The following is a 23,251-nucleotide window of genomic DNA, read 5'->3' as shown; positions in this document are numbered from 1 at the left end:
AAGAGGAATGATTAAATAAAATTCCAGCAGCCTAACTAAGCTCATTATTTCACATTTTTTTTTTCTCTTTTTGTCTTTACACAATAGCGGTCTGGTTCAAGAAGAGATCGCAATGGTGTGGGTGTTGGAGACAATATCTAGGCTGTAGAGGAGCGGCACCAACTCCATTGGCAACGAGGTATTCTCTGAAATTTAGGATACGGTTGGACATTTGCGTTGTTCGCTTCTGACCCTTATCGTCCTTGTTGCCGGACCAAAACAGCTCGGCGAGAGCAGCGGCACGGGGCCAGAATTTCGAAGAGATGATAACGTCGTCTACTTGTTCGGACCAGAGAGGCGAAATGCCGCCTAGGATGTGTTTCTTTTCCTCGTCGTTGAGGCCATCGGTGAAGTCGTAATCGTAGATACGCTGCCAGGTCTTGTATGGGGCGCACCACGAACCGCCGTCTCCGAGGTAGTTGAAGTTTGGAGTCTTGCTGTCTGGGTTCTCCATGATGTTATATCTAGGGTCGTTGGTGACCCAGCCGCCGTTTCCGCAGTCAAGATAGAAGAAATCGGCCGAGGAGACGATGACATCGAAGCCGTTCGACGTAAGAAGCTTGAGGTTTTCGAGGCCCTTATTCCAGGACTGCATGATGGTATCCTTTGGTACTTTCTTTGCGTGCATCTGCTCAGAAGTGAAGATATCTTCCCAGGCGATTAGGCGGCGGTCATTGCGCTTCTTCAAGGCTGGGAACAGCCTGTCGACGTATGACTGTAGTAAGTCGTTGAAGGTTCGGGAGGCATCTTCAGCGAGCCATTTAGTGACATGAGAGCTGAAGTTGTAGCAGTTCGGCTGCAGTTCATCACCACCAATGTGATACATCTCGTCCTCAAAGAGATCGGACAATTCTCCGTAGATATTCTCGATAACCTCATAGGTCTTGTCGTATGCGGGATCAAGTTGGCCTGGATTTGGCTCAACACCAGTGTGCTTTGGCCAGTCATCGTTGGACCACCAGGAGTTAGCGCAAGAGACAAGATCCGGGTCAATCTGTTTCCAGCCGGACGAGGAGTGGCCAGGAGTGTCAGTCTCTGGTATGACACGGATTCCGCGCGCGCGTGCATAGCCAATGACATCCTTGACATCTCCGTGAGTATAGGTCATTCGTCGAGAGTAAGCGTCCTTGGTCATCTGGGGATATTTCTTGATCTCGATTGGCCAAGATTGGGTATCGGTTAAATGCCAGTGAAGGACATTCATCTTTGACAAGGACATTGCATCGAGTTGCTCCTTGATCTTGTCCACGCTGATGAAATTGCGAGCAGAGTCAACCATGATACCTCGGATAGGATACAAAGGTTGATCTTTGATCATGACGGGGTGTTCAACGGACAGTCGCCCACTCTGTTCATCGGCAATGACAATCTGCTGCAGAGTTGTGAATGCGTGGAGGGCACCCCAGACTGTTTTGGCAGTGATATCGATACTGCTGGATCCATCCTTGATCTCCAATGTGTAAGACTCGTCCACGCCATGGGACAGCTTTGCCTTGGTATCTTCTACTTTGACGTTAACCTGGCCTATCGAGTTTCTGTAACCGATATCATCGCGCTTAGCTTTTGGGGTCGGGAAGGGATCGAAAGTAGGAAATGGAACGTCAGGCACAGCCGGCGTCCAGCGAAGCTTGACTATGGTGTTGAAGGTACGGCGCCAGGCTTCCTGGAGGTTCTGGTCGCGTGTTCCACTGTATCTGACGAAGGGAGCGAGGTATAGGGGACCTGATTTTCCCCAGCTGATCGATCTTGGGGCGGGTAGCGGGTTGACGGCGACGGCATCACTAACTCCAGACAGCACCAAGGCTGCGACAGCCACAGCTTGGGCGAAATGCATCGTTTCGGCGCTTATCGCAGTGTGTATTCTAGTCGATGTAGTTTGTTAGCGAGAGAAGAACGCAGTAGACCCGGGTCAATAAGGAGGAGGGCAGCTTTATACCCGTAATTTCGGCAAGACCAGCCAGTTAAGCAGACAGGGACAAAGTGACACACGATCTTAGATCTCACTTCACCCAGCCATAGAAGGTAAATAAAGGTGTCAGTGACCAAGAAGTTGCCTGCCAGATCAAAAAAGCTGGGAGATGCCCTCGGGGGTTGCTTTTTCTGCGTGTAACCCTCCCATCGCGATGATCAGATGGCCGAACGAACGAAAATCCATAGCACTCCATCGCCAGCTTCGTGCATCCAGTGCTCCTCGCGGTGGAGAAACCGGGTCTTATTTAATTAAAATACGAAGATGTAACCCGCGTGGAAGTGCTTCTCTCTCTCTTCTTTCCTCCCAAAACGCTCGTCGACCCCGGCCTGAGCATCATCCAGCGCCATCAGATGATAATCAGACAGCGAGATACCACCCTTCACCAGCTTCACGAAAGCGAGAATAGACAGTGACATCGAGACGGACGGCCTCTGCTGCAGCTGGGATGTAACCCCAGCACATGAACAAGAGCCGTGTTGGCAATGTAAAAGTTGGCCAGGGGCCAATTAGGAGCTCTGGCTGAGGACTTGACTGGGTTCGCGGGCTTCATCCTTCGGGGCTATGTGTCTCTTAGCTGGCGCGAAGCTCAGGGGTCGACCTAGCTCGAAGCGCTCCACCAAGCTCGTCGGCCGGAAGATGGCATCCCATGGCCGGTTTGTCCAGGTTCACGGCGATGTGACCATTCTTGCACTTGATCCGAGCTGTAGAAGCCGTTGGAGTTTACCCCAGAATCTAACCTTGATATGAAACCCAAGGATAACTCAACTTGTTACTAATCTCCTGGGCTCTAAATCTAGACCTGGGCTTGCAGCATGCGCAGATGCGATATGAAGGCGAATATGCATGCACTGCATTCTGAGATGCTACCTCCTGCCAGAGCGTAGAGCCGGTTACATGCCAAGTGAACAGGCGAGATTTCACAAATTTTTGGTTATCGATTTCAAAATATTGACAGAATATCAACAATGCTCGATCAGACAGAAATACCAGATGGCTCTGCCCAGTACTTGCGCAAGAACTCCTCAACCGTCATGGGCTTCACCCCGGGACAGAGCCGGTTCAGCGTTGGCTCGATGGGGATTCCACCTTCGCAGCAGACCGTCTTCAACTGACACTCCATGTGCTCGATGATTCCCGCAACTCCCTCAGAGGCATTGGCAGCCCTTTCCTGAAGCTGTTTTTTTGTAAACGGGCGTATCTCCATCTTACGACCAGTATATTTTTCGATCAGAGGGACCATCTCGTCGAACCGAAGCGTTGAGCCAGCCATTCCAAGTTCACGCTTACCCCAAGGCTGCTCCAAATCGATAGCCGCAGCGACAAAACGGCCAATATCACGAATGTTAGTCATTGTTATAAGGGCTGGTGAAGCACCATCGCCTTCCACCACCGGCATGTCAACCCAGCCCTCAACAAGATTAAACAAGAAGGGCCCCTCTGCGAAGCCTGCCAGTGCCTCGGCGCGGTTGCCATCTTTCTCCGGGCAGCCGATCCCAAGATAGTTCATGAACATCCCGGATGAGAACATGGCGGCATCGATCTTTGACGCAAGAACAGCCTCCCACACGGGCAACTTGGCCATTTTATCAAAGTCGACTTTGAAGTGCATGTCATACGTCCCAGCGAACTCGGAGGGTGCAAATCGCCGACAGCCTGCAGCTTCAGCGGCGTGTAGAAGCCTTATCTGAGTCTTGACGAATGTGTCCGTGTCGTGGATCAGGAGGACGCTGATGACTGTATCTATATCACGCAAGGAGGCTACCAGCGAATCGTCTGATTCATAGTCGACGTATCGTGTCTCTACTTCTGCCGTAGACGACGATGAGCCGGCAACTGGCCAGACATCCTTGCTCGAAGTCGTGCCGTCGTCAGCTTTCTTCCGCGACAGGATAATAGGTGTATGGCGACCGTTCGTTGCCAGAAGGGCAGAGACAACTGAATGTCCCAGTGTCGGGCTGGAGCCTCCAGCGATGGCTACCTTGACCATGATGGATAGATGAATAGACTAATATGTTGGCGTTTTTGGCGTGTCTCTTACCAGGCTCAAGACATGATCGTGAATCTCACACAGAAAGAAAGATGAGAACATCCTCAGCCAGGCAGCGATGACGGTTTAAATGCTTCCTTTGCCTTCGTTTCCCGTATTCTCTCAAGGAAAGTCGGCGCGAAGATCAAAAACTCCTTCCAAACGTCATAAACCGGAGACGCGAATCCAATATTACCTTTTTAGGACTAATGTGACCTTCTTCAGCCAATCAGAGGCGGAGGTTATTTATATAATCACGTGTTTTCGTGATACTCTCGTATAAAATGGAACAAGGCCTGTTGGTGGCATGGAATAATCCATGGAAATATTGTAGTCTAAACGCCGCATTCGAGTGACGGTATGCAACGTATCATGCAGTTCCTCGGATGTTGCGGGAAGGATTGAAGGCCTGTCAGTCGCTGTAAGTAAATATCACATGACCATATACCACGTGATAAGCCCTAAGAGACGACGTCTTATGGAAACATCGAAGGAAACAGAGAAAGGAGAAGGGATAAAGGGAGGCAGTTCTTACATTTAACGATCATATCTTCATTGGTGGACATATTCTAGCTATTAACAAGATTCCTATGCTTTTTTTTTTTGTGTTTTTACCTTTGTATAGAATCAAATTGGACGACTTTGCTCGAGAAACCACCGTGAAACTCCAACCAGGAGATTGATACCCAGCCGCAAACCATGCATAATACCAGTATTCTCTCTCGATATAGCCACCGGGGCAAAACAATCCGAGCTGCTATGGAGCCGTGATATCCGAGCCCTGTTGAGTTTTGTACAAGCAAAGATGTCCTAACGAACGTCATGGGCGTTAGTAACAGAACCATCGGGGATATGGGAATAAGACAAATAAAGACAAAGAGGACTGCATACCTCGAACCTATTTGGAGACAGCAATGCTCTTGATCTTCAAGATGTCAAATCCTTAGAGAAATACCCACATCTATTTCTTGTATGGCCTTGGTGCAGCAATATCCATTGGCGCTCTTGTACCATCTGCTGGATGATACCCCTTTTTAACATCAATGTCCGAGGTTGACTCTCTTTCCACCGCGGCCATGGCAGACCTCTGTACCATCTTCTCGGAGCCTCTTGTTTCTTGCCAGGTAGTCAGCCCAAGCTTGTGCCTCAAACGCCTTGCGGGCTTGGGTAACACTATCCTCTTTCAAAGCAGCAGCCGTCTTTTTGGCCTTCTCTTTCAAAAAATTCGCCCTTGCAGCTCTCTTTTTCTCAAGTCTCTCCTTTTCGAGCTTCTCTCTCTCAATTCTCTCGCTCTCTTTCTGCAAGTTGTGGCGTCGTTGAATTTCGACGTACCCTTCCCTAAGTCGAGCAATGTACGGAATCACCACGGCTTTCATTTGGATAAACTCCTTCATGCATCTTATCAGCCCTTCTTTGCAGACTTCAAAACGCTGCTTCAGCTTAACACATTCCTCAAAGCACTTCTTGACTGCTTCCTTGTTCTTCGCAGCGAGCTCCCCGCCGTAGGTGGCAGGGTCGAGCTGGAGCCGGATTTGTTTCATATGGAGCAGCTTGCCCATCGCAAAGGAGTCGGCGGTGGTTCTCTTTTCCGCTAGGAGAACCTGGTATGCTGCAAAGTAGCGTACACGAGTGTTGGCTAGGGCCTTAAAAGCCGCGGCGTATGCGTCTGGCATGCGTTTGGGTATGTTGACGATCATTTGATTCAGGACCTCATAGTTGATTTGAGGGCCCGGTTCTGCTGATTGGCGGTCGATATGGATGGAAGTGATCTCTTTGCAGGTACTGCGTTCGTAGTCGCTCCAGATTGCTTCGGCCAGTGAGATCGAGGGCGGGATCTCATCCCCAAAGGGGTCTTCAAGGGGGATGAACTCGGAAGTGAAGGCGACCTGTGGAAGCTCGAACTTCTGCAGTCCTGGAGTCATAGTCTCCTTTCTCTTCGGGGTAATGCCTAGGAAATCCTCAGGCGAGCTGCGCCTTTGGGGTGTTGATGGGTGATCCATGGCTGTTAAAGGGGTCGACTTGAAGTTGATATGAGCTTTGTATGCTGAATTTTGAGAGACTGAGATGTCTTATAGACGTGAACTGGGACCGCAAAGCAGGAAAAGGGGCGGAGGAATCGATTTGTGTGCGATATCAAGTCAACTTGACGCTGGAATTTGAAGCTGGCGAAGTGTTGCTGGGTGAATTAGCGAACTGTGCGAGCGAGTATACAACACACTGGACGCACTCGGGTGACTATCAGAAAAATCTTCTCTACAAGCCCCCTCGAAGCCGAGCCACTCCCTCCCTCCTTCCCCTCTTTTGAGCAGATTTTTCATGATGGGGCCATCGGGTGTGAGTGTTATACACCGTGACTACCAGCCACCCCTTTTTGTGAAGTGATTTCCTGTGTTGGGAAAAGGGTGAGGTTGAACCTAGCGGAAAGTTCCTGAACAGGCGTTGACAACCTCACTTTTTATAGCGCCGAGGCACAGTGACAAACCCAGGAACAAGCCCATGGACAAGTGTTAAGGATATACCCACGACCAAGGCCTATTTGAACACTTTTTAGATGATAAGGAGTCTTACAGATGGTTTGTTCCCAAAGGTAGGGTGTCTACAACCACACATGTCTTTTATATACATATAAGGGGCATATTGAGTATACAAAAGGGGCTACAACGCTTATTGGAAAGATTTACTGTTGCTGAATGCTACATAGGGCAGATTTACTGATACTTCATACTACATAGGGCCATATGCGATCTATGAAACAGTCAACACAACTTTCTGATATGCTGCTGGCGGTATATGTATGGATACTGCGTACCGTTAACCCCGATATATTTACTTAACTCCGCCTCATTAATTCACCGGTTATTCCAACTCGATTTCAGCCTCCTTGAGACGTACATGGCTATATGGATATAGCTAAGAGTTGTAAAAAGACTGGATATCTACGACAGGGTAGTGTTTAGGGGCAGACCTGATACAACCAGGCTAAAAGTAGTCGTTGACGGAGATACTCTAGAGCCGGAATATACCCAAATCAGTTCATCTGCTTCTTCTACATTGCCCTGGGATCCTTCGTTTGGATGCCCCCGTCAAGTTAGCAGTTCACATATCTGTATCTCCGGCGTTTGGTGCGAACTGATCTATATCTCCAATCTCCGACTTATATCCGCGCGCGATGCACATATATAAGAACAGGTCCAGCGACATATCGACTTCGTTCAACAGTATCCAACGACATTCTCCTTCATCAAAAGATTCATTCTATCAAGTTTATTGAACCTCGTGAGCAATCATGACCTCCGATCCGAAAAATCCTCCTCTTGGCAAGACAGCCAGCTCTCTAGCCCGCTTATACGCTCCTCAGATCAAGGGGAAAGCTGTTCTTACTACGGGCGTCTCACCATCAGGACTAGGCGCTGTCTTTATTACGGCTATTGCAAAGTCGGAACCCTCGCTGCTTATCCTTGCAGGCCGCAATGTTGCGAAAATACAGGAAACTGTGCAGACGCTGGTAGCAGAAACCTCAGATTCACCTGTGGCTATTCGCATCCTTGAGCTCGATATTTCGTCTCTTGACGCTGTTCGGAATGCCGCCAACACAGTCAATGGATGGACAGATATCCCCCATATTGACGTGGTTGTTAGTAATGCTGGTATAATGGCTGTCGATTACAAGGTATCTCCTGAGGGACATGAGAGCCAGTTTGCAACAAACCATTTAGGCCCATTCCTCTTTACGAATCTCATAATGGGCAAGGTTCTTGCCTCTCCAGCGCCTCGTATAGTCATGGTCAGCAGCAATGGCCATCGACTCTGTCCAATCCGCTTCCATGACTATAACTTTCAGGTAAGTTTACCTTCATGGATATAACCACGGGCCGCGCTAATACCTCCGGCATTCGTATAGGGCGGGGAGACATATAATAAATGGCAGGCTTACGGCCAGTCAAAGACGGCAAACATGCTCATGGCAGTCTCTCTAGCCCAGAAACTGGGGAGCAAGAATCGGCTCTTGTCATTCAGTCTGCATCCAGGGGTCATCCTTACGAACTTGGGTGCTCATCTGGACTGGAAGACTGCCTTTCCTTTAATGAGTAGGTCGTACTACAGTCCTATACTTGCAAGTGAGATGTAAGCTGACATTAGCTATAGATGAGCTAGACCGCTTCTTGGGGAACCGAGAAGCCCAGATGACTTCCTTACCCCTTATTACTCCTGAGGAAGGTGCAGCAACCTATGTGTTCGCTGCTTTTGATCCAGATCTTTCCAGTAAGTATTAATGTTTATTCTTATAATATTAGCGAAATGTGCTAACGCCCATATAGCCCATAACGGCTCATACCTTACGAAATGCGGTGTTGCGGATCCCTGGGTTGATACTCTTAAACCTTGGGCTACTAGCTCTGTTGAGGCAGAGAGATTATGGAAGCTGAGTGAAGAGCTTGTTGGGCAGGAGTTTGTCTACTAGATATAAATGCGGTCTAATCATTGATAGATCTTATGGGACTAGTATAGAGAAACAATATGATTAAGCCGAGTCACGAGCTTACATCTTATAAGTATACTGATATGATATGGAATTACATTTATTATCCGGTTGATGGGGCGTATTCTACTTCTAAGAGGCTAGCCGCATGGGTAGTGATAGAGGGCAATCCGGGACCGATTAAGAAGGGTAGGAAAATGTATTCATTCCGAGTAGAAAGCCGAGACGTTAGCCCCGGAGCTCTACAGACATCAATGCGTCGGTAATGTTTATCACATCGTAAGGGTAAATGCACAAACTCCCGATCAAAGCCGCTTTCCACATACAACAACAGCACTAGCACCAGCACAGCACAGCACAGCAACGTCCCGCCTGTCAAGTAGAGACATAAAAGAGGTGCAAAAAATTATATCTTTTCTCAGTTGCAGGATGGTTTAAAAAAAGATGTAGAAAGATTTTGTTAGAATTTTTTGAACTTGTTGTTGTGGTTTACTTTCGGATAGCGCGCTGGTAGAAAGCAAGTTCCTCCCCTTCCAAGATGTAACCGTCCACTCGTCCACTCTGGCCAGGTCTGGACGAAACGACAGCGTACAATCGACCGGCTTCGAACTGCTTCTCGAGAGCAGGGTCAACCTTGCCCATTACGGCGAGACGAGCAGCCTGCTTCTTGGCGACGCTGTTGCTCTTCTTATCCTCGGTGTCGGCGGCGGCCTTTTGCTGGCGTCGTCGGCCGAGGGATTGACCGTAGTGTGCCTCGTACCATTGTCGGAATGGAGCAGCATCGACTTGGACGACGGCAGATTTGGTGAGGGTGTTGGTACGGACGAGTTCGTTGTTGGAAGGATGGTAGGAGACAGCAATCACACGGACTTTGCGGGAGAGGCCTTCGGAGCCCCAGGAGAAGTTACCGGATTCGAGACGAAGGGCACGGAATTTCTGGTTACCACCACGAACGCGGACGGTGTGGATGCGCTTGGGGCCGATACGGGTGGTAGCTGCCTGACGACCCTTCTCGAAAGCTCTGAAAAACGCCCACCACTGTCAGTCTCGCCTCTCTTTTCTCCTTCCCCCAAGGATGTGTATATAACGTCCCAAACGACGGAAGATATCCATACCTCTTCTTGCGATAGTAAGCTCTCTTAGCACCGGTGGCCGAACGCTTGTGGCGGGAGTCTCGTGAGATACCCATGATTGCGGTTGATGTATTGGACTGTGAATTGAAGAAGACCCGAGTTAGAAATCAGTCAAGACCAAGTAAAACAGCTCAAGACCAATTCGGCGTAGGGCATGCGGAACACAGCAGTATTATATCCCGTCTCCCTGTGTCGGTCGTGTTGAGTCGATATTTCTCCCCCCAGCGCAAAGTCGTTGAACGCCCGCACAAACACGCCCACCACACACAGAAACGAACAGATCGAGATGAACGCAGCAAGGGATGCGGGTCGAGGGGCTCACCTTGTGTTATCTTCGTAGTCCCTTCACCAAAAGCAACGCCGTGGGCTTATGTCGGAGGGCGGAGATGTTGGCGATTGAGTGAGCTTGTCGTCGTCGTCGTAAAACTGAATTTCGCACAGTCGCTTCGCTTGTCGAGCATTTTTTGCCCTACCTTTAACCACGCTAGGCCGGATATGGAGTAGCGCGTGACTTAGAACTTTGTTGGTAAGCAGAACTTATGCTGACTTGTGCGTCCAAAAGGGAACATCACGTGACGCATTACTCTGCATAACCACTATACATCTACTATACGTCTACTATATCTACTATACATCTACTATACGTCTACTATATCTACTATACGTCTACTGTATATGTATGTGCAAGATCATGTATATCATGTTCATTCATTCATCGTATCTATTGCATCTAGCGCATCTAGCGCATCTAGCATCTAGCATCTAGCAGAGGCATTCTTAAACCGCCTGCCAGGAAACAGTGAGTGGGACAGAGTGAGGAGAAGTGTAGATAGGAACTTGAGTGGTGCCACTGGGGACCTTGTCGGCGTAGAAGGTATCCTTGCCGCTAGCAGAGAGCTTTCCGCTCGAAGACTGGGAAACGGTTAGTCAGGTTACTCTTATACTTGAGAATCTGGAAGACTTACTCCGAAGACGGTGGCAGCAACGCCGGAGCCACACTTGAACTGTCCGTTATACATGCCACAGACTCCCTTGCTGGACGTCAAGGTGAAGCCAGAGCCGGAGGCGGCAGCGGTGTACGTGGCACAGGTTCCGGTGGTGTACCAGTTTCCAGAGCTGATGAGGCATCCGTCCTGGCTGTCTCGAGTAGTGACAACGAGGTAGCCCTTACCGGCGAAGATTCCAGTAGGAGCTGGGCCGCTGGGAGAGCTGGTGGTGGGTGGTGGGGTGGAACCGCCGCTCTTGGGGACATATTTGATTCCAGTCTTGGGGCAGGTGGAGGGAGTGCCGCCTGTAGGGATTGGTTAAACATGCATACACGCAATGGGTATTGGATGATGGCGATGAGAGCTTACCTGGGAGGGTAGGGATGTACTCTCCAGTCTGGGCCGAGCCACGGACGTTGTAGAAGTACCAGGCTTCGTTAAGGGCACCGTTCCTGCAGTTCAGGGTGATCTCCATGCCGAAGGAAGCCTTGATAGCAGCCTCCATGGCACTGAGGTCGTAGGTCTTGTCATTGCTAGGAGTGATGCCAGCATCGGCGAGAGCCTGATAGCGAAAAGATTAGACAATGGTCCTGTCTTAAACAACAGCAGAACACAGAGACGGACCTTGTAGGTGTTCAATCCCTTGAACAATTCAACGATCTTGGCGAAGTAATCACCAACTTCCTCCTGGGGCATGTAGTCCATGTAGCAGGATGGCTCGAAGGTGCTCATGCAAGTACCGTGCTTGTTCCATTCGTGCTCCCAGAAGCTCTCGTCGTTGCCCTTGTAGTCCTTGAAGTACATGTTCATGTAGTCGAGGACGTCATTTCGGTTCTGGGCCTTGAGGATATCGGTGATGTTGGTGTATTCACGGCCCATATCGCAGAATTGCTCGTAGGTGCCATCGCAGTTATCCGGCCTACAGTTCGCCCCGTATCAGCCTTGACTCTACTCAATACTCTGTACAGAGGAACATCACTCACCAGAGGCCGTGGATGGTCCACGAGTCCTCGGGGCCGGTGGCTGGATCAGCATCCCAGAACTGAGTAAGGGCAATAAGACCGCCGGGCGAGTTGAAGCAGCAAGTATCCTGGACAGGGCCCGAGTTGTGACAGCTAACCTCGCCGCCGGGAGGACAGGAGAAGCCGTCAGCGTAGACGCCGGAGAGCTGCGATGCCGCGAGCAGGGCACCGGCGACCACAGAGGTAGATGACAGCATGGCGTCGTAATGTTAGAAGTACCCGTATATAAAAGTATGGTAGATAAGGCGATGGTATACGTTAGCTGGCGACGGGAGCTGCTTCTTATATATATCGATCGGCCGTGATACAGCTGATGCTCTGCTGATCCATGGCCGCCAAAAGCCTCCTCCGACAACCTCCCGTCCCTAGCGACACGAAAGCATGAACTCCACGGCCACAGATGCATACGACGCCCGCAACTGTCTTCGCCAGCCAGTGCCAGCCGCATGTGTTTCTTTTTAACACTCTACCAGGGCCAAAGGGGGCGGACTTGCCCGGCGCTGATCTAGTCACGTGAAGCTGGAGCTTCGTGCTTTTGCGTATGGAAGGACTTTGTATGGAGAGAGAGATTACATAGTTAGCGAAGGGGAGGAAAGTAACTGGCTCGAGGGCCAATGATCTGGCAGGGACCCTTGCAGGCCAGTCATGCATCTAACACTCTATATATTTCTCGCCCGCTGTGTACAAGTACAGGCTGGAAAATGCAGGGAAAATACTCCATATGGGAAGATATGAAAAGAAAAAATATGGGAACCCCCTGTAGAAGCTAGGGATGCGTACTCCATATTAGAAAGAGAGGGACAAATAAGAGGCTACAACCCCGCAACGACCATCAGTCCGTATCCAAGGGTTACAACAAGGCCGAAAGACAGAATGCTTGCAGGAACGCCTCGTGTGATGAAGTGGCGGACACGAAGATATCGCTGGCCGGTCTCGGGTACTTCCATCATGATGGCAGCTATACGACATAAAGTGGTTAGCATGGACAGGTAACAAACAAGCACGAAAAACAAGCACTGAAGCGCGGACTTACTCATATTGGGGAAGCCGCTGGTCGGCAGGCCCATAGCCACGGAGCACATCAGTGCACTGCCCATCACTAATAGATTAGGATGTGGCTCGTCCATACCCATACCCACCTCTCTGACCAAGGGGAGCAGAATCAACGCCGCCACCGTATGTGAGATGAAAGTCGCCACCACCAGAATCAACGCCGCAAAGACAAAGAGCACGCCGTACAGGCTGAGTCCGGCAACGCTGCTCGTTATCGAGCGGGCAATTGTGTGCAGTAGGCCTGAGGAAGTGACTGCTTTCCCCAGGCAGAGTCCACCGGACGCCAGGATGATGATCGTCCAGAGGAAGTTGTTGAAGTCTTCTTTCGTTAAGATGCCAGTGCCGAAGAAGAGTACCAGCGGGAGGATGGCGATGACGCCCATGTCTCCGAATGTATTTTCAAGCTGATGGCTAACACACCATAGACAGATGGTGCCCATCGTGACGAAGGTGATAAACCATTGGATACCGGTAAACTTATCTTTAACGGCTCGAATTGGGACGATGGTTGTCCCCCGGCCTGGTTTGAATGTGACCAGGAGGAGGACCCAGATAGCTAGGATCGCGAGGATGCAGACTGGCAGTGCGATGAAGAACCACGTTCCCCAGCTGATGGGAGGGTCCATGTTCTGCAATGCGATGATGTTCTGCGGTGATGCGATTGGCGATGCAGCACCTCCGATGTTAGAAGCCAGGGCAATGCCTAGGATGAGGGCTTTGGAGAATCGAGAATCAGTCGGTAGATTTCGAAGCATTGGCTAGATGAAAGATTGAACGATTAGTGGGTGATTCAGACAGTTATAGGAATAGACTAGATGATTTACCTGAATGATAGAAAAGCAGAGCACGGGGGCAGCAACGTTGCTAATCCACATACTCAGCACCATACCAACAAACATGTTGGTGAGCAGTACGGTTCTCGGTCTGGTACCGGCCTTGCTCAACACAAATGTAGCCATCCTGCGCGCGATATCATGCTTCGAGAGGGCGGCCGCAATAGTAAACCCTCCGAGCAAAAGCATGATAACCGGCGTCCACATGGCTGCAAAGACCGCGGCCGTAGCTGCTTTTGCACCCAATCTGACATGGTCTTCCTCCGACCGCATGATTCCCAACGTAACAGTGAGAAACGGCACAAGGATCGATGTGACGAAGAGCGGTATAACTTCCGTAGCCCAGAGTAAACTGACAAACACAAGCATGGCCAGGCAATTCTGCTGCTCCGGCTTCTTCATGGTCGGCACCACCAGCATCACGCCGAATATGACGAGGATCACAACCAGGGTCGCGAACGTCGACGACAACAGCCACGAAGGGACGGGACATCGTCCTACGGGCGTGATGAATTCCTTTATACCCGCCTCCTGCTCGTCGCCTTGTCGTTGAGCTGTTTCCATATCCTGCTCTCCTCCAAGAAGCGTCCTGCGTATTCCCATATTCGCAGCCTGTGCTTTCCTTTCTATACCGATCATCTCTCTCCATACCGTGTTGCGTTCCCAGACAACATGTTCACGTAGATGGAGACGAAGCTCTCGTCTAGATAGTGCCAGATCTCCATCTGTAACGAAGCCAGCGTACAGTCTCTCAACGCTAACAATCGTGTTGTCTAGCTGGAGGATGGTTGGATCTGTAAATGGCAAGGCCACCAGGACAGTGGAATTCATGTACCCTCTCCTCAAGCTTCGGTCGAGAGTCTTGTCATACTTCTTCAACGCCTTCGAGAATCCGGTGCGGTTAAGCTGGATAAACGACTTGAGCTCACACAACGACACATATATGCCGATGACACGTTTCTTCAACGACACGCCGATTCCATACAATGCCGAGTGCTCTGGGTCGTGCGCAATCCCCCAAAGTCTCGATTCATTCAGCTCGCTGTTCATCAGGTCCTCTCCCTGCGGCCGTGGGTCCTTTGTCCAGTCCCTAGACGAGGTCGAGTGCCTCCTTATCCTTCGCTGTGGGAACTCGGCCATGTCCATGTTATCCTCCGAGTCATCACTGTCAGCTTCACCTTCACCATCGGGCCCAGATGGTTCACTGATCGTGCTTGATCGGTGGTGGGCAAGGGTGGCGTGGCGTGTCGTCTCGCTGCGCCGGTTTCTGCCTCCAAAGCTGAGCGTTCGTGATTTGACATGGGACTGAGCAATTGGGTCCATGTTGATCCCGATACTGTCTTCGGCAAAGGATTCCATCTCCTTTTTTATTTCCTCCACCTCCCGATACAGGTCTGCCTCCTTGGAGCGGTAGAACGAACATATCTTCTCCAGCTCCCCGTCCAACGCACGACGGAAGATGGCGTCCGTGTCGAGAGTCCTATCGAGGAGGGGAGCAGATTCGACTTCTCCATTCTCGTGGCCTTCCGGGTGGTTCACCTGCTTTTCAAGCGTGTATATTCTGTATAACGTAAAACTTAGTATACCATATATATCGTTTCACCAACATGCGAGCCTGTCACTTACAGCTTTTTCAAATTGCTGTATGCAATATAACTGTCACTCCAGTCCGGAACGGAGTTAAACTGGATGCTATGAGAGAACTTCATGGTCTCTTCCTCTGTAGCTAGACGAGCTAGCGATCCACGACCAAGCTTGTATAACTGCTGCCGTAGGCCTCCCTCTCCAAAATAGCTGCTGTTATTGTCTTGCTTCTCTTCTTCTCCTCCGTCGATGTTCGCCTGTTCGGCACTTCTCGTCCGCTTTGATCTGGCGCCGTGCCTGTTCCTTTGTCGACTCTCTTTATGGCTATCTCGCCTATCGCTCTGGCTGTGAATAGGATTCTGGTGACCCCTCCTTCCCCCCCACCCAAACAGCCATGCAAATGCAGTGGGACCTTTTTTCCTCCCGGGGTGTATTCGTCGACGTGACTCTGCGCGCAAGGGAGACGGGCCAGACGGCGAGGATGGTGGTGACGAGGGCCCGTTGGCAGCGCGGTTGAATTCAACGAGCTCGAAACTCCGGCCGGGACTTCTTTGAGCCAGGGTGGGCAGCTTTGAAGATTCTTTCCAGTCACCTGCGGGCGGACTCGAGCGTATATCATTGACTGTGAATATTTATAAATAGCCCCAACCCGGTAATCGGCGTCGATGCGGGTAAAGGGCGACGGGTTTCAGACGAATCGAATCCAACAGAGTCAGCCTGACCGACCAGGTCCTACTTCGGGCTGGCGATAGATCCTAGACCACGGCGTCATTCGTCTCGCTGGCCCAATAGGTGGTTTTCCGCGGGACGTCCTGCTGGGGTGTGTGTGGAAGAGCTGTGGATAAATCGCCTGGGAGTGACTTTTGTCTTGCGGCGGTTGGACCGGTTGCCAATATGCAAGCTTTGGGGTCGCGCGGTGGTCTTCCTCTGTGGATAGCACAACTCACGAGTCTTCTCGCCAAGTCGTAGGCTTCGTTGCCGCTGCGTCAGATGAAGCGATAGACTTGAGCGATGGAGCGGGCGAGTCGGTGGCTGCGGAAGTTGAGATGAAGCTGTCCGGTCGATCTTTGCAGGGAGCTGCCATCTCCTATCATTTTAATGTGATACAGCAGTGCTACACACTATGGAGTGCTTTATCTCTTACGGAGTATCTTACTAGTTACGCCTACCTGTCTCGCCCGTTGATATCGATACCAAGACAACATCGATAGCAGAATGAGGCTGTGGTGGAAAATATCAACTCCTGAACGACCAATTTTTTGATATAGGAAAAAGCAAAACCGGAGGGAGCTTACGAAGTTACGAACCCAGCCTCGTGGTAAGCCTTGTACATGCAATTGGATCTTCCTCCACATCACGCTCCTTGCAGGCCGGGATGTTGGTCGATTTGATATACGGAGTTTACAGGTTTGCGGAGATCGAAGCGACGACGATGTCATGCAGGATCCCGAACGGCTCGCAGGTCATGGGTTCAAATCACTCTGCATAAGATGCATAGCGACGCGGTTCTCCCATGACATCCATTTATGCGAGTAAACCGGGTTCAGCTTCATCGACGACGTTTAGATGAGATGGGAGATGTGTCTTGGGCGTCTCAATATCCTACGGCGGTATATATTAAGGCATATCACTCTTTCAAATTTGATAGGAGACTACGAGAGTGGTTCTTGTCGAGGGAAGGCGAACGTCTAGGTGCCTGAAGCTGATGGATTCTGACTTGGATGATAACTGCATTGCGGATTATATTTCAGCAGTTTTCGTGACATCAAAGTGCTCCCCAAGTGGAGTGACCCAGAAACGAAAGAACCCCGGCTCTTGAACTCGCTTAGGGTCATATTTAAACTGGTTGCTGCTTATAGTCATGCCACGGTACCTATATGCTGTATTCCAGTGTGTATGCCCAAAGATCCAGCGGCGAATGGCTTTGGAACCCTGCCAGGACCTGACCTGAGACTCAACCAGGTCTGAGCAAAATGCAGTCCCCCAAGGTTGCGATGTACGCCTTGGGTCGGCGGTTTTTATAAAACTCGGGGCGTGGTGCGTGACAACGATGACATCGCGCTTCTCTTTTTCGAGTGAGATATTATGGAGCTCCTTTTGCAGCCACTGGACGTCTTGATTGTGTTCTGTGTTATGGGCCTCAACGGTCCATTCCTTGATTATGCTGCAGTCTGATACCTTCATTCTAACCCACAGCTTAGAGTCTTCGGGTATGTGAGACCACATGGTACAACCCAAAATAGTCACTCTTCTGTTGATGTCGACTCGATTCCTATTCAGAAGAGTGAGTTTGCCGGCCAGCTGTGGCTCATCTTCAAGTGATTTTGCTGCCTGAAGCCCGTCTTTGTGGGTGATCCAGTAGAACTCGTGGTTACCCAGAACCAGGAAAACATGGTCAAACTGGCTGCATTGTATGGCAAGGAAGGCAACATATTCTTTGTAGTTGCAGAAGCATCCGATGTCTCCTGCTAGGATCAGGTAAGGCGCCGTTCTTGGGACAACAAACGTTTCATAACGCTGGCCATCCTCCAGGTGGAGGTCTGATATATATTGAAATTTAACCGGATGTGAGGGCGGCTGGTGGAATACTGCAGATTTGAGGTTCACCGTCACCCTATTGAGGAAGATAACCGCTGATTGAAGCCAACTTGACGCTGGAGGTAGGTCGGAGTCCTGCTTTTCCGTTGGTTGAGTCTGCTGTTCTCGGCTCCAGCTGAGTTCATTATACCCCGGAATCATGCACAGCGTTCGTGCTTCCGCTTCCGTTTCGACGAAGCGGGTGATATTCCCAGGCTGAGACTCGGGTATACGTGATGCTTTGGTTGCTATACGGTTGAGGATGCATTCCATCGCCTTAGTTTTCGTGGTATCAAGGTGGTCCAGACACCAGGCTTCATCCAAGTTCATGCCGTCCACCAACTCCTCTACACATGCTGCTATGGTAGACTCTTTTGATTCAAGGTATCTCTGAGCTACCCCTTGGAGGAGAGTCGCCAGGCGGGGCACAGGGATAGCCGAAAGAGCATTCAAATCTTTCGAAAAATCGAGCTGCCGGCTGAACCTGATCTGGTCTGGAGTATAGCCACGAATACGAACAATGTTGCTGCGAAGCGGTTCCAGATGGTAAAACGTGTCCGGGAGAACTATCACATCGAAGGATTGACCTTCAATAAAAGCCTGGAATCGGCGGTAGGGTTTTAGGTAGTCTGGGGTGGAGTTTGATTCGTCTGGCCATGGATGCGATCGAAAGACATCAGCATATAGAGCAAGCTGCGATGCTGCCGTCGCAATGTGACATTCCGGAACACAAATTTCGATAGCCTTAGGTTCTACTGTAAGCATCTGAAAACTCCGTATTGCTCTTGGGAGCCGACATACCAGGATAGCTCGGGGAACATTGTAGTACTTCAACGCAGCTTCATTGACCATGCAAAACGGGATGTTTTTAGGCGCAAGGGCGGTTTTGACCGCATTAATCACTTTAATTATCATGATGAGTAGATTCAACTGCAGCTTCAGAGAGTGAAATAATCGAGCAATGTCTTTACGCCGATATTCTACTCAGCAAATCTTTCGGCCAGCTATTTGAAGCTCACACGAGCCAGCTACAGAGGGAGACTCAGCCGCAAAATTGCCTATGTCTTGCCCTCGACTTTAGTCTGCCTTGAACCAGCTAATTAGACTAAGTCCTTTTTAATTCTATCGCTTAACTACTAATGTTACTGGACATTAGAGGCTGTGCTGTGCTGGCAGTGTTCAAGCCAACAGTGCTGCGGTAGGTTCGTTCTACACCAAGCCCTTGGCCATCCATCCATAAATAACATCAACAAAACACTGATATCAGTGGTAATACTAACGTTATCTATCTAATCAAGAACTAAACTAGCAAGATGTTGGAGTAATGTGGAAAGTCAAGTTACAAGAGTCAGTCATGAGCTCCATCAATGTAATAGGGGTTTGACAATCACTATCTCTTCTTCGCCCTAAATATATCCATACTCCAGAAGCTGAAGTGCACTGGGGCGTAGCTCCGGAACAGGATTGAGCGCGACATGCACTGTCTCAAGATCCTTTTCCGGGATATCCTTATCGATGAGCTTTACCACCCAATGATCAAGCTCGGTCCTCGTCTCATCCTTTGGTGGCAACAGCTGTCGCGTATCTGGGTCCGAGTTGTAATAGTCGATCGCGTGAAGGTCGAACTCTTGCGCCATAACCGCCCGGATAGTATTCTCCTTGTCTGTCAACGTCCCTTCGACCTTCAAGGAGTCAAACATTCCAGGTTCCTCAAAATAGGCATGGGCTTGAAGCAGGTGTAGGTACTGCATAGATGCGTTAATTTAGTTCACCACGAGAGCGTCATGGGTATGGAATGGCCTACAACTATGCCCAAGACCATATATCTGTTGCAGTTGTCCAGGGTTTGTTGAAATACACCTCAGGGCTACGATATGTGAGTGCGGATATGGAGCCCTTGGAGGGCGGCCGTACTGGTCCCAATCAGTCGAGTATTCGCGGCGGCAAGGCATATTGAAACAACATACCCATCCCAAGATCGGCGATCTTCGTCACCAGATGTTCGCCGGAGCCTGCAGTCTCATTGTTGAACCCACTGACTAGGACGTTCTCCATCTTCAAGTCTGTCACGTAGTTAGCGTCCGTTGATATCCTAAGACCTGCTCTTGGAGACAAACCCGTATACACAACATTATTGTGATGTATAGTACTCAGTCCAATCGCGATAGATCTCATAACAGATCGAATCTCCCCCAAAGAAAAGGGACGCCGTAACCGTGCAGTCCACAGTGACTTCTCAAACGCCTCAAGAACCATAATTGGAGGCTCGGTATCAGAAGGAGGCGGGATGACATCCACCATCTGACGGATATAACCAGATTTATACAACAGCTTCTGCATTTCCATCTCCTTGGTGAAATCGGGCTACCCGGGGCCATCTTCATCGTCCGGTTGCTTGAGGACGAACTGGTGCATCGGGTCACCCTGCTTTGCAGCGCTCCAGACATTGCACAGTTTTCCTTTGCGCTGAATGAGCGGATCGAGCAAAACGTAGCGTTGACCATGTTTACCGACCAACATCGAGCCTCGGGCTAACGCACGGAGAGGGGACGACATGATGCCACGGATGTCTCGTAGCTATCAAGTAACGTATTCCCTTTTGTGACAGTGGAACTCCATGTTGGGCTAGCGGTTGCTGCAACTGCTACGCCCCTTGGAGGCATTGAACAACTTGAAGCTGTATTTGAGGTTGGGATGCCTTATAAAAGCAGCTATGTTCTCATACTAGATGAATCTGGATATCCATTTGACTCTGGGGGATGGTTTCAAAGGCTACTGCGCTCAAACAATATCCTGTCTCCATTCTCCTGCCCTACCAATATCCCATATATGAATATAACATATCTAACATATTTCCTGGATGGAAAAGAGTCAAAAACAAGGTTAAAGCGGCGGGGGCCGCTCCCGACCTGGAACGCTATACCGGATCAGGTAATTTGGTGAGGTCCAACGGTACGGAGTACGTACTCCATGTGATATTCATATCAGGTGCCGCTGTCCATGAGATCCATGAGATACGATGTCGCAGCTATACTGAGGCATAATTTACTACAGACGATACGAAAGAGCCAGACATGGTGTATTCATCAACGATGTACCCATATTGCAGGAAGTCTGATGACCAAAACATATATATTCTAAATGTTACAGGGTACATCCCCTCCACTAGACGCCATGGTGGAAGTGCTTGCGCTTCCAATCTGCGGGGGAGAACATGTTAGCATGAGGTCACGGCTAAAGTTTGAACTTTCTAGATCGAAAGAGGGGATAATGGGAAGAATCGCTTACCCTTCATCCATTCCTTAACGAAGCGAACTTCCTCGGCCTGGACCTCCTTGATTCTCTGTGGTGGGAGCTCGGCGGTGGTCTCGTTTGGCAGGAGTCCGTTTTCATCCCCTAGCATACAGAGTGAGTAAGCTGAAAGAGATTCATAGATTCGGAGATTCACTTACAGTGGTGGACGGCGTCGGCGATCAGGATATATGGCTTGTTGGTAGATGTGCTTCGCTTTCTAGCAGCGGAAGCGTGAACACCGGCCTCCTTCCATGGGTCGGCCTCTCCATCGATAAGTGCAAGGCGTTCATATTCGATGTCGAGAGAGCCATACTTGTTGACAAGATCGACGTTGGATGGCTTGGTGATGCCAAAGGATTGCTTGCAGATGTTGGAGGTGTATGGTAGATCGATCAAGCGGGAGACGACGGGGCGGATGTTCTTAGGGGTACCGCTTCCAGTTTGTAGGTATCCCCATCTGAAAAAAATAACACGGTTAACACACACATTCTCGTTCAGTTTACTCATACAAAACCTGGCGGAGAATACTCACTCGTTGCAGAATTGCCAGGGCCATGCTCGCCAGCTCTGGTCAGCGCTATCCTGCTGGTAGAAGTTCTCGTCATAAGAGTTGAAGCACTCCTCAACAGTCTGGCCCTTCTCAGTACACTCGGCCACGGTGTTCTTGTTGAGCCATCCAACGAAGTTAAGCAGCTGAGGCAGAATTTCGGGTGATTCACGACCGTGTCCACCGGCTTCGATGATACGCTTGGCAGAAGCCTTCTGTGCCTCAGTCGCTGGGTAGAGGTAGCGGTCGCTGGTGATATCAGCGCAGTACTTGTAGAAGCTCTTACCGCTGATAGCTGGGTCCCAGTTGGTTGACTGCCAGCCAGTGATACCGGATGAAAGGGTGTTGGCAAAGTCAGCGTCGCGGAGACGGCCTAGGCCAAACAAATCCTTCAGCTCCTTGGTCGTGTTGGCGTTCTTGCCACGGAGGATGATGTTGTCGACAATATCGACAAAGTTTTGAGTAACATGAACACAGTCTTGTGGAGCATGTTCACGGATGGGCTCAAAGTATTGCCAGTATTCATAGATGGCCTTGGTAACACCAGAGGAAGAAATGGCTCCCCAGAAGATATCGGGGTATTGAGTACGGAGGAAGGCCTAATTGACATTGTTAGTATGAGGACGCCGGTGCAGCACATAAGGTAAGGCGATAATTAATAAGGCTAACTTACAACTTGTCCACCAGCGTATGAACCACCGTACAAGATATGTGCGGTACCAGGGGCAGTCAGGTTGTACTTCTCAAGACCAGGGAACTTGATGTTCTTCGAGAAGTAAGCGGTATCAGCAAGCGCCTGTTCGGTCGTCAGGAATCGCAAGCTCTTGTTAGAGAAATCCTTGGTTGGAAGCGATGCTCCATAGTATCGGTGCTCCATAACAACACCAATACCATTGGTAGCCTGTGCAAGCTGAGCAAGCATACCCTTTTGGAGGAATGGAAGACGGCCTATAGCAGCATTCTCGTAAGCACTCTTCCTGGGAATTGGATATCTAGCAACCGCGGCATCAAAGATGGCCGCTATAGCATCACGAACCTGCGCCGTCGGTCTCTCCACCATGCAAAATGATCACGGGGCCACCTTGCTTGTAATGGCTAGCATCGAACCAGTATCGCAGGTTGAACTTATCCGTGGAGTGAGGTTCATATCTGCTGCTCTTTGGGAAATGGTCGATGGGAATCTGAATTTGATAAGCTGGATACTGAGCATTCAGATCATCGCTACGTGCAGCAAGTTCGTTGTTACGAAGGGCCTAGTGATTGTTAGCCATGTTGGGTGCTTTTTGAATAGGACTGGGGAAGGTAATGCAGTTGGTGTCAAGATACCTGGGCACGGAGCTGGCTGATTGGAGTGACTGGGAGTTTTGCTTGTACTGCAGCTGCAAGCAGCAACAGACAGGCCGCGAGCTTGACCATGGTGCTATGGGGGAGGAAAAATGTGATCTGTAGTTCCACGAGGCAATCTGCACCACAGAAGAACGATCGAAGGAAACCAGGTGGGTTTCCCTGCCCTTCTAATAGAAATACTATTTCGTCATTAATACCCGGCTTCTCGTCGTATATTTTTGACGCTTCACAGCCTAGGCAAGACTCATGCCGCCAGCCAGGTTACCAACGGAGCTGTAATGTCGGTACCCTTGCTACTGGTGAGATGGCATACGAAGGCCCCGCTCGCGTGTTATGGGGTTGCAGAGATCCTAATCCA

The 23,251-nt window shown here is 50.0% G+C and overlaps 10 protein-coding genes across 10 annotated transcripts; 1 reads left to right on the top strand and 9 right to left on the bottom strand.

Moving 5' to 3' along the window:
- Positions 1–76: 76 nt before the first annotated feature.
- Positions 77–1,873, bottom strand: GIQ15_02207 (beta-hexosaminidase; the record flags this gene model as incomplete). The annotated part of the gene is made up of 1 exon (XM_033549624.1): positions 77–1,873. One exon carries the CDS (start codon positions 1,871–1,873, stop codon positions 77–79), a length of 1,797 nt encoding a protein of 598 aa, XP_033406785.1.
- A 1,111-nt stretch (positions 1,874–2,984) lies between these two features.
- Positions 2,985–3,998, bottom strand: GIQ15_02206 (isoflavone reductase family protein; the record flags this gene model as incomplete). Its single annotated transcript, XM_033549623.1, has 1 exon — positions 2,985–3,998. The coding sequence occupies one exon, from the start codon at positions 3,996–3,998 to the stop codon at positions 2,985–2,987; it is 1,014 nt and encodes a 337-aa protein (XP_033406784.1).
- A 1,079-nt stretch (positions 3,999–5,077) lies between these two features.
- On the bottom strand, positions 5,078–6,037 carry GIQ15_02205 (uncharacterized protein; the record flags this gene model as incomplete). The annotated part of the gene is made up of 1 exon (XM_033549622.1): positions 5,078–6,037. One exon carries the CDS (start codon positions 6,035–6,037, stop codon positions 5,078–5,080), a length of 960 nt encoding a protein of 319 aa, XP_033406783.1.
- Positions 6,038–7,323: 1,286 nt separating this feature from the next.
- On the top strand, positions 7,324–8,499 carry GIQ15_02204 (uncharacterized protein; the record flags this gene model as incomplete). The annotated part of the gene is made up of 4 exons (XM_033549621.1): positions 7,324–7,878; positions 7,939–8,125; positions 8,184–8,300; positions 8,357–8,499. 4 exons carry the CDS (start codon positions 7,324–7,326, stop codon positions 8,497–8,499), a joined length of 1,002 nt encoding a protein of 333 aa, XP_033406782.1.
- Positions 8,500–9,006: 507 nt separating this feature from the next.
- On the bottom strand, positions 9,007–9,706 carry GIQ15_02203 (40S ribosomal protein S8; the record flags this gene model as incomplete). Its single annotated transcript, XM_033549620.1, has 2 exons — positions 9,007–9,538; positions 9,633–9,706. 2 exons carry the CDS (start codon positions 9,704–9,706, stop codon positions 9,007–9,009), a joined length of 606 nt encoding a protein of 201 aa, XP_033406781.1.
- A 721-nt stretch (positions 9,707–10,427) lies between these two features.
- GIQ15_02202 (ribonuclease T2-like protein) lies at positions 10,428–11,855 on the bottom strand (the record flags this gene model as incomplete). Its single annotated transcript, XM_033549619.1, has 5 exons — positions 10,428–10,562; positions 10,616–10,941; positions 11,006–11,198; positions 11,261–11,555; positions 11,620–11,855. The coding sequence occupies 5 exons, from the start codon at positions 11,853–11,855 to the stop codon at positions 10,428–10,430; spliced, it is 1,185 nt and encodes a 394-aa protein (XP_033406780.1).
- A 615-nt stretch (positions 11,856–12,470) lies between these two features.
- Positions 12,471–16,333, bottom strand: GIQ15_02201 (extracellular serine carboxypeptidase; the record flags this gene model as incomplete). Its single annotated transcript, XM_033549618.1, has 7 exons — positions 12,471–12,616; positions 12,692–13,469; positions 13,536–15,105; positions 15,171–15,750; positions 15,855–15,883; positions 16,076–16,215; positions 16,298–16,333. The coding sequence occupies 7 exons, from the start codon at positions 16,331–16,333 to the stop codon at positions 12,471–12,473; spliced, it is 3,279 nt and encodes a 1,092-aa protein (XP_033406779.1).
- A 535-nt stretch (positions 16,334–16,868) lies between these two features.
- Positions 16,869–18,620, bottom strand: GIQ15_02200 (uncharacterized protein; the record flags this gene model as incomplete). Its single annotated transcript, XM_033549617.1, has 1 exon — positions 16,869–18,620. The coding sequence occupies one exon, from the start codon at positions 18,618–18,620 to the stop codon at positions 16,869–16,871; it is 1,752 nt and encodes a 583-aa protein (XP_033406778.1).
- Positions 18,621–19,111: 491 nt separating this feature from the next.
- On the bottom strand, positions 19,112–20,006 carry GIQ15_02199 (uncharacterized protein; the record flags this gene model as incomplete). The annotated part of the gene is made up of 4 exons (XM_033549616.1): positions 19,112–19,450; positions 19,566–19,618; positions 19,673–19,768; positions 19,823–20,006. 4 exons carry the CDS (start codon positions 20,004–20,006, stop codon positions 19,112–19,114), a joined length of 672 nt encoding a protein of 223 aa, XP_033406777.1.
- An 864-nt stretch (positions 20,007–20,870) lies between these two features.
- GIQ15_02198 (uncharacterized protein) lies at positions 20,871–22,962 on the bottom strand (the record flags this gene model as incomplete). The annotated part of the gene is made up of 7 exons (XM_033549615.1): positions 20,871–20,905; positions 20,994–21,101; positions 21,158–21,456; positions 21,532–22,145; positions 22,220–22,494; positions 22,583–22,799; positions 22,873–22,962. 7 exons carry the CDS (start codon positions 22,960–22,962, stop codon positions 20,871–20,873), a joined length of 1,638 nt encoding a protein of 545 aa, XP_033406776.1.
- Positions 22,963–23,251: the final 289 nt, after the last annotated feature.

Source organism: Arthroderma uncinatum, assembly GCF_011692745.1.
Source record: "Arthroderma uncinatum strain CBS 119779 chromosome Unknown scaffold2, whole genome shotgun sequence".
NCBI lineage: Eukaryota > Fungi > Ascomycota > Eurotiomycetes > Onygenales > Arthrodermataceae > Arthroderma > Arthroderma uncinatum.
This window is presented reverse-complemented; position numbering and strand designations above follow the sequence as displayed.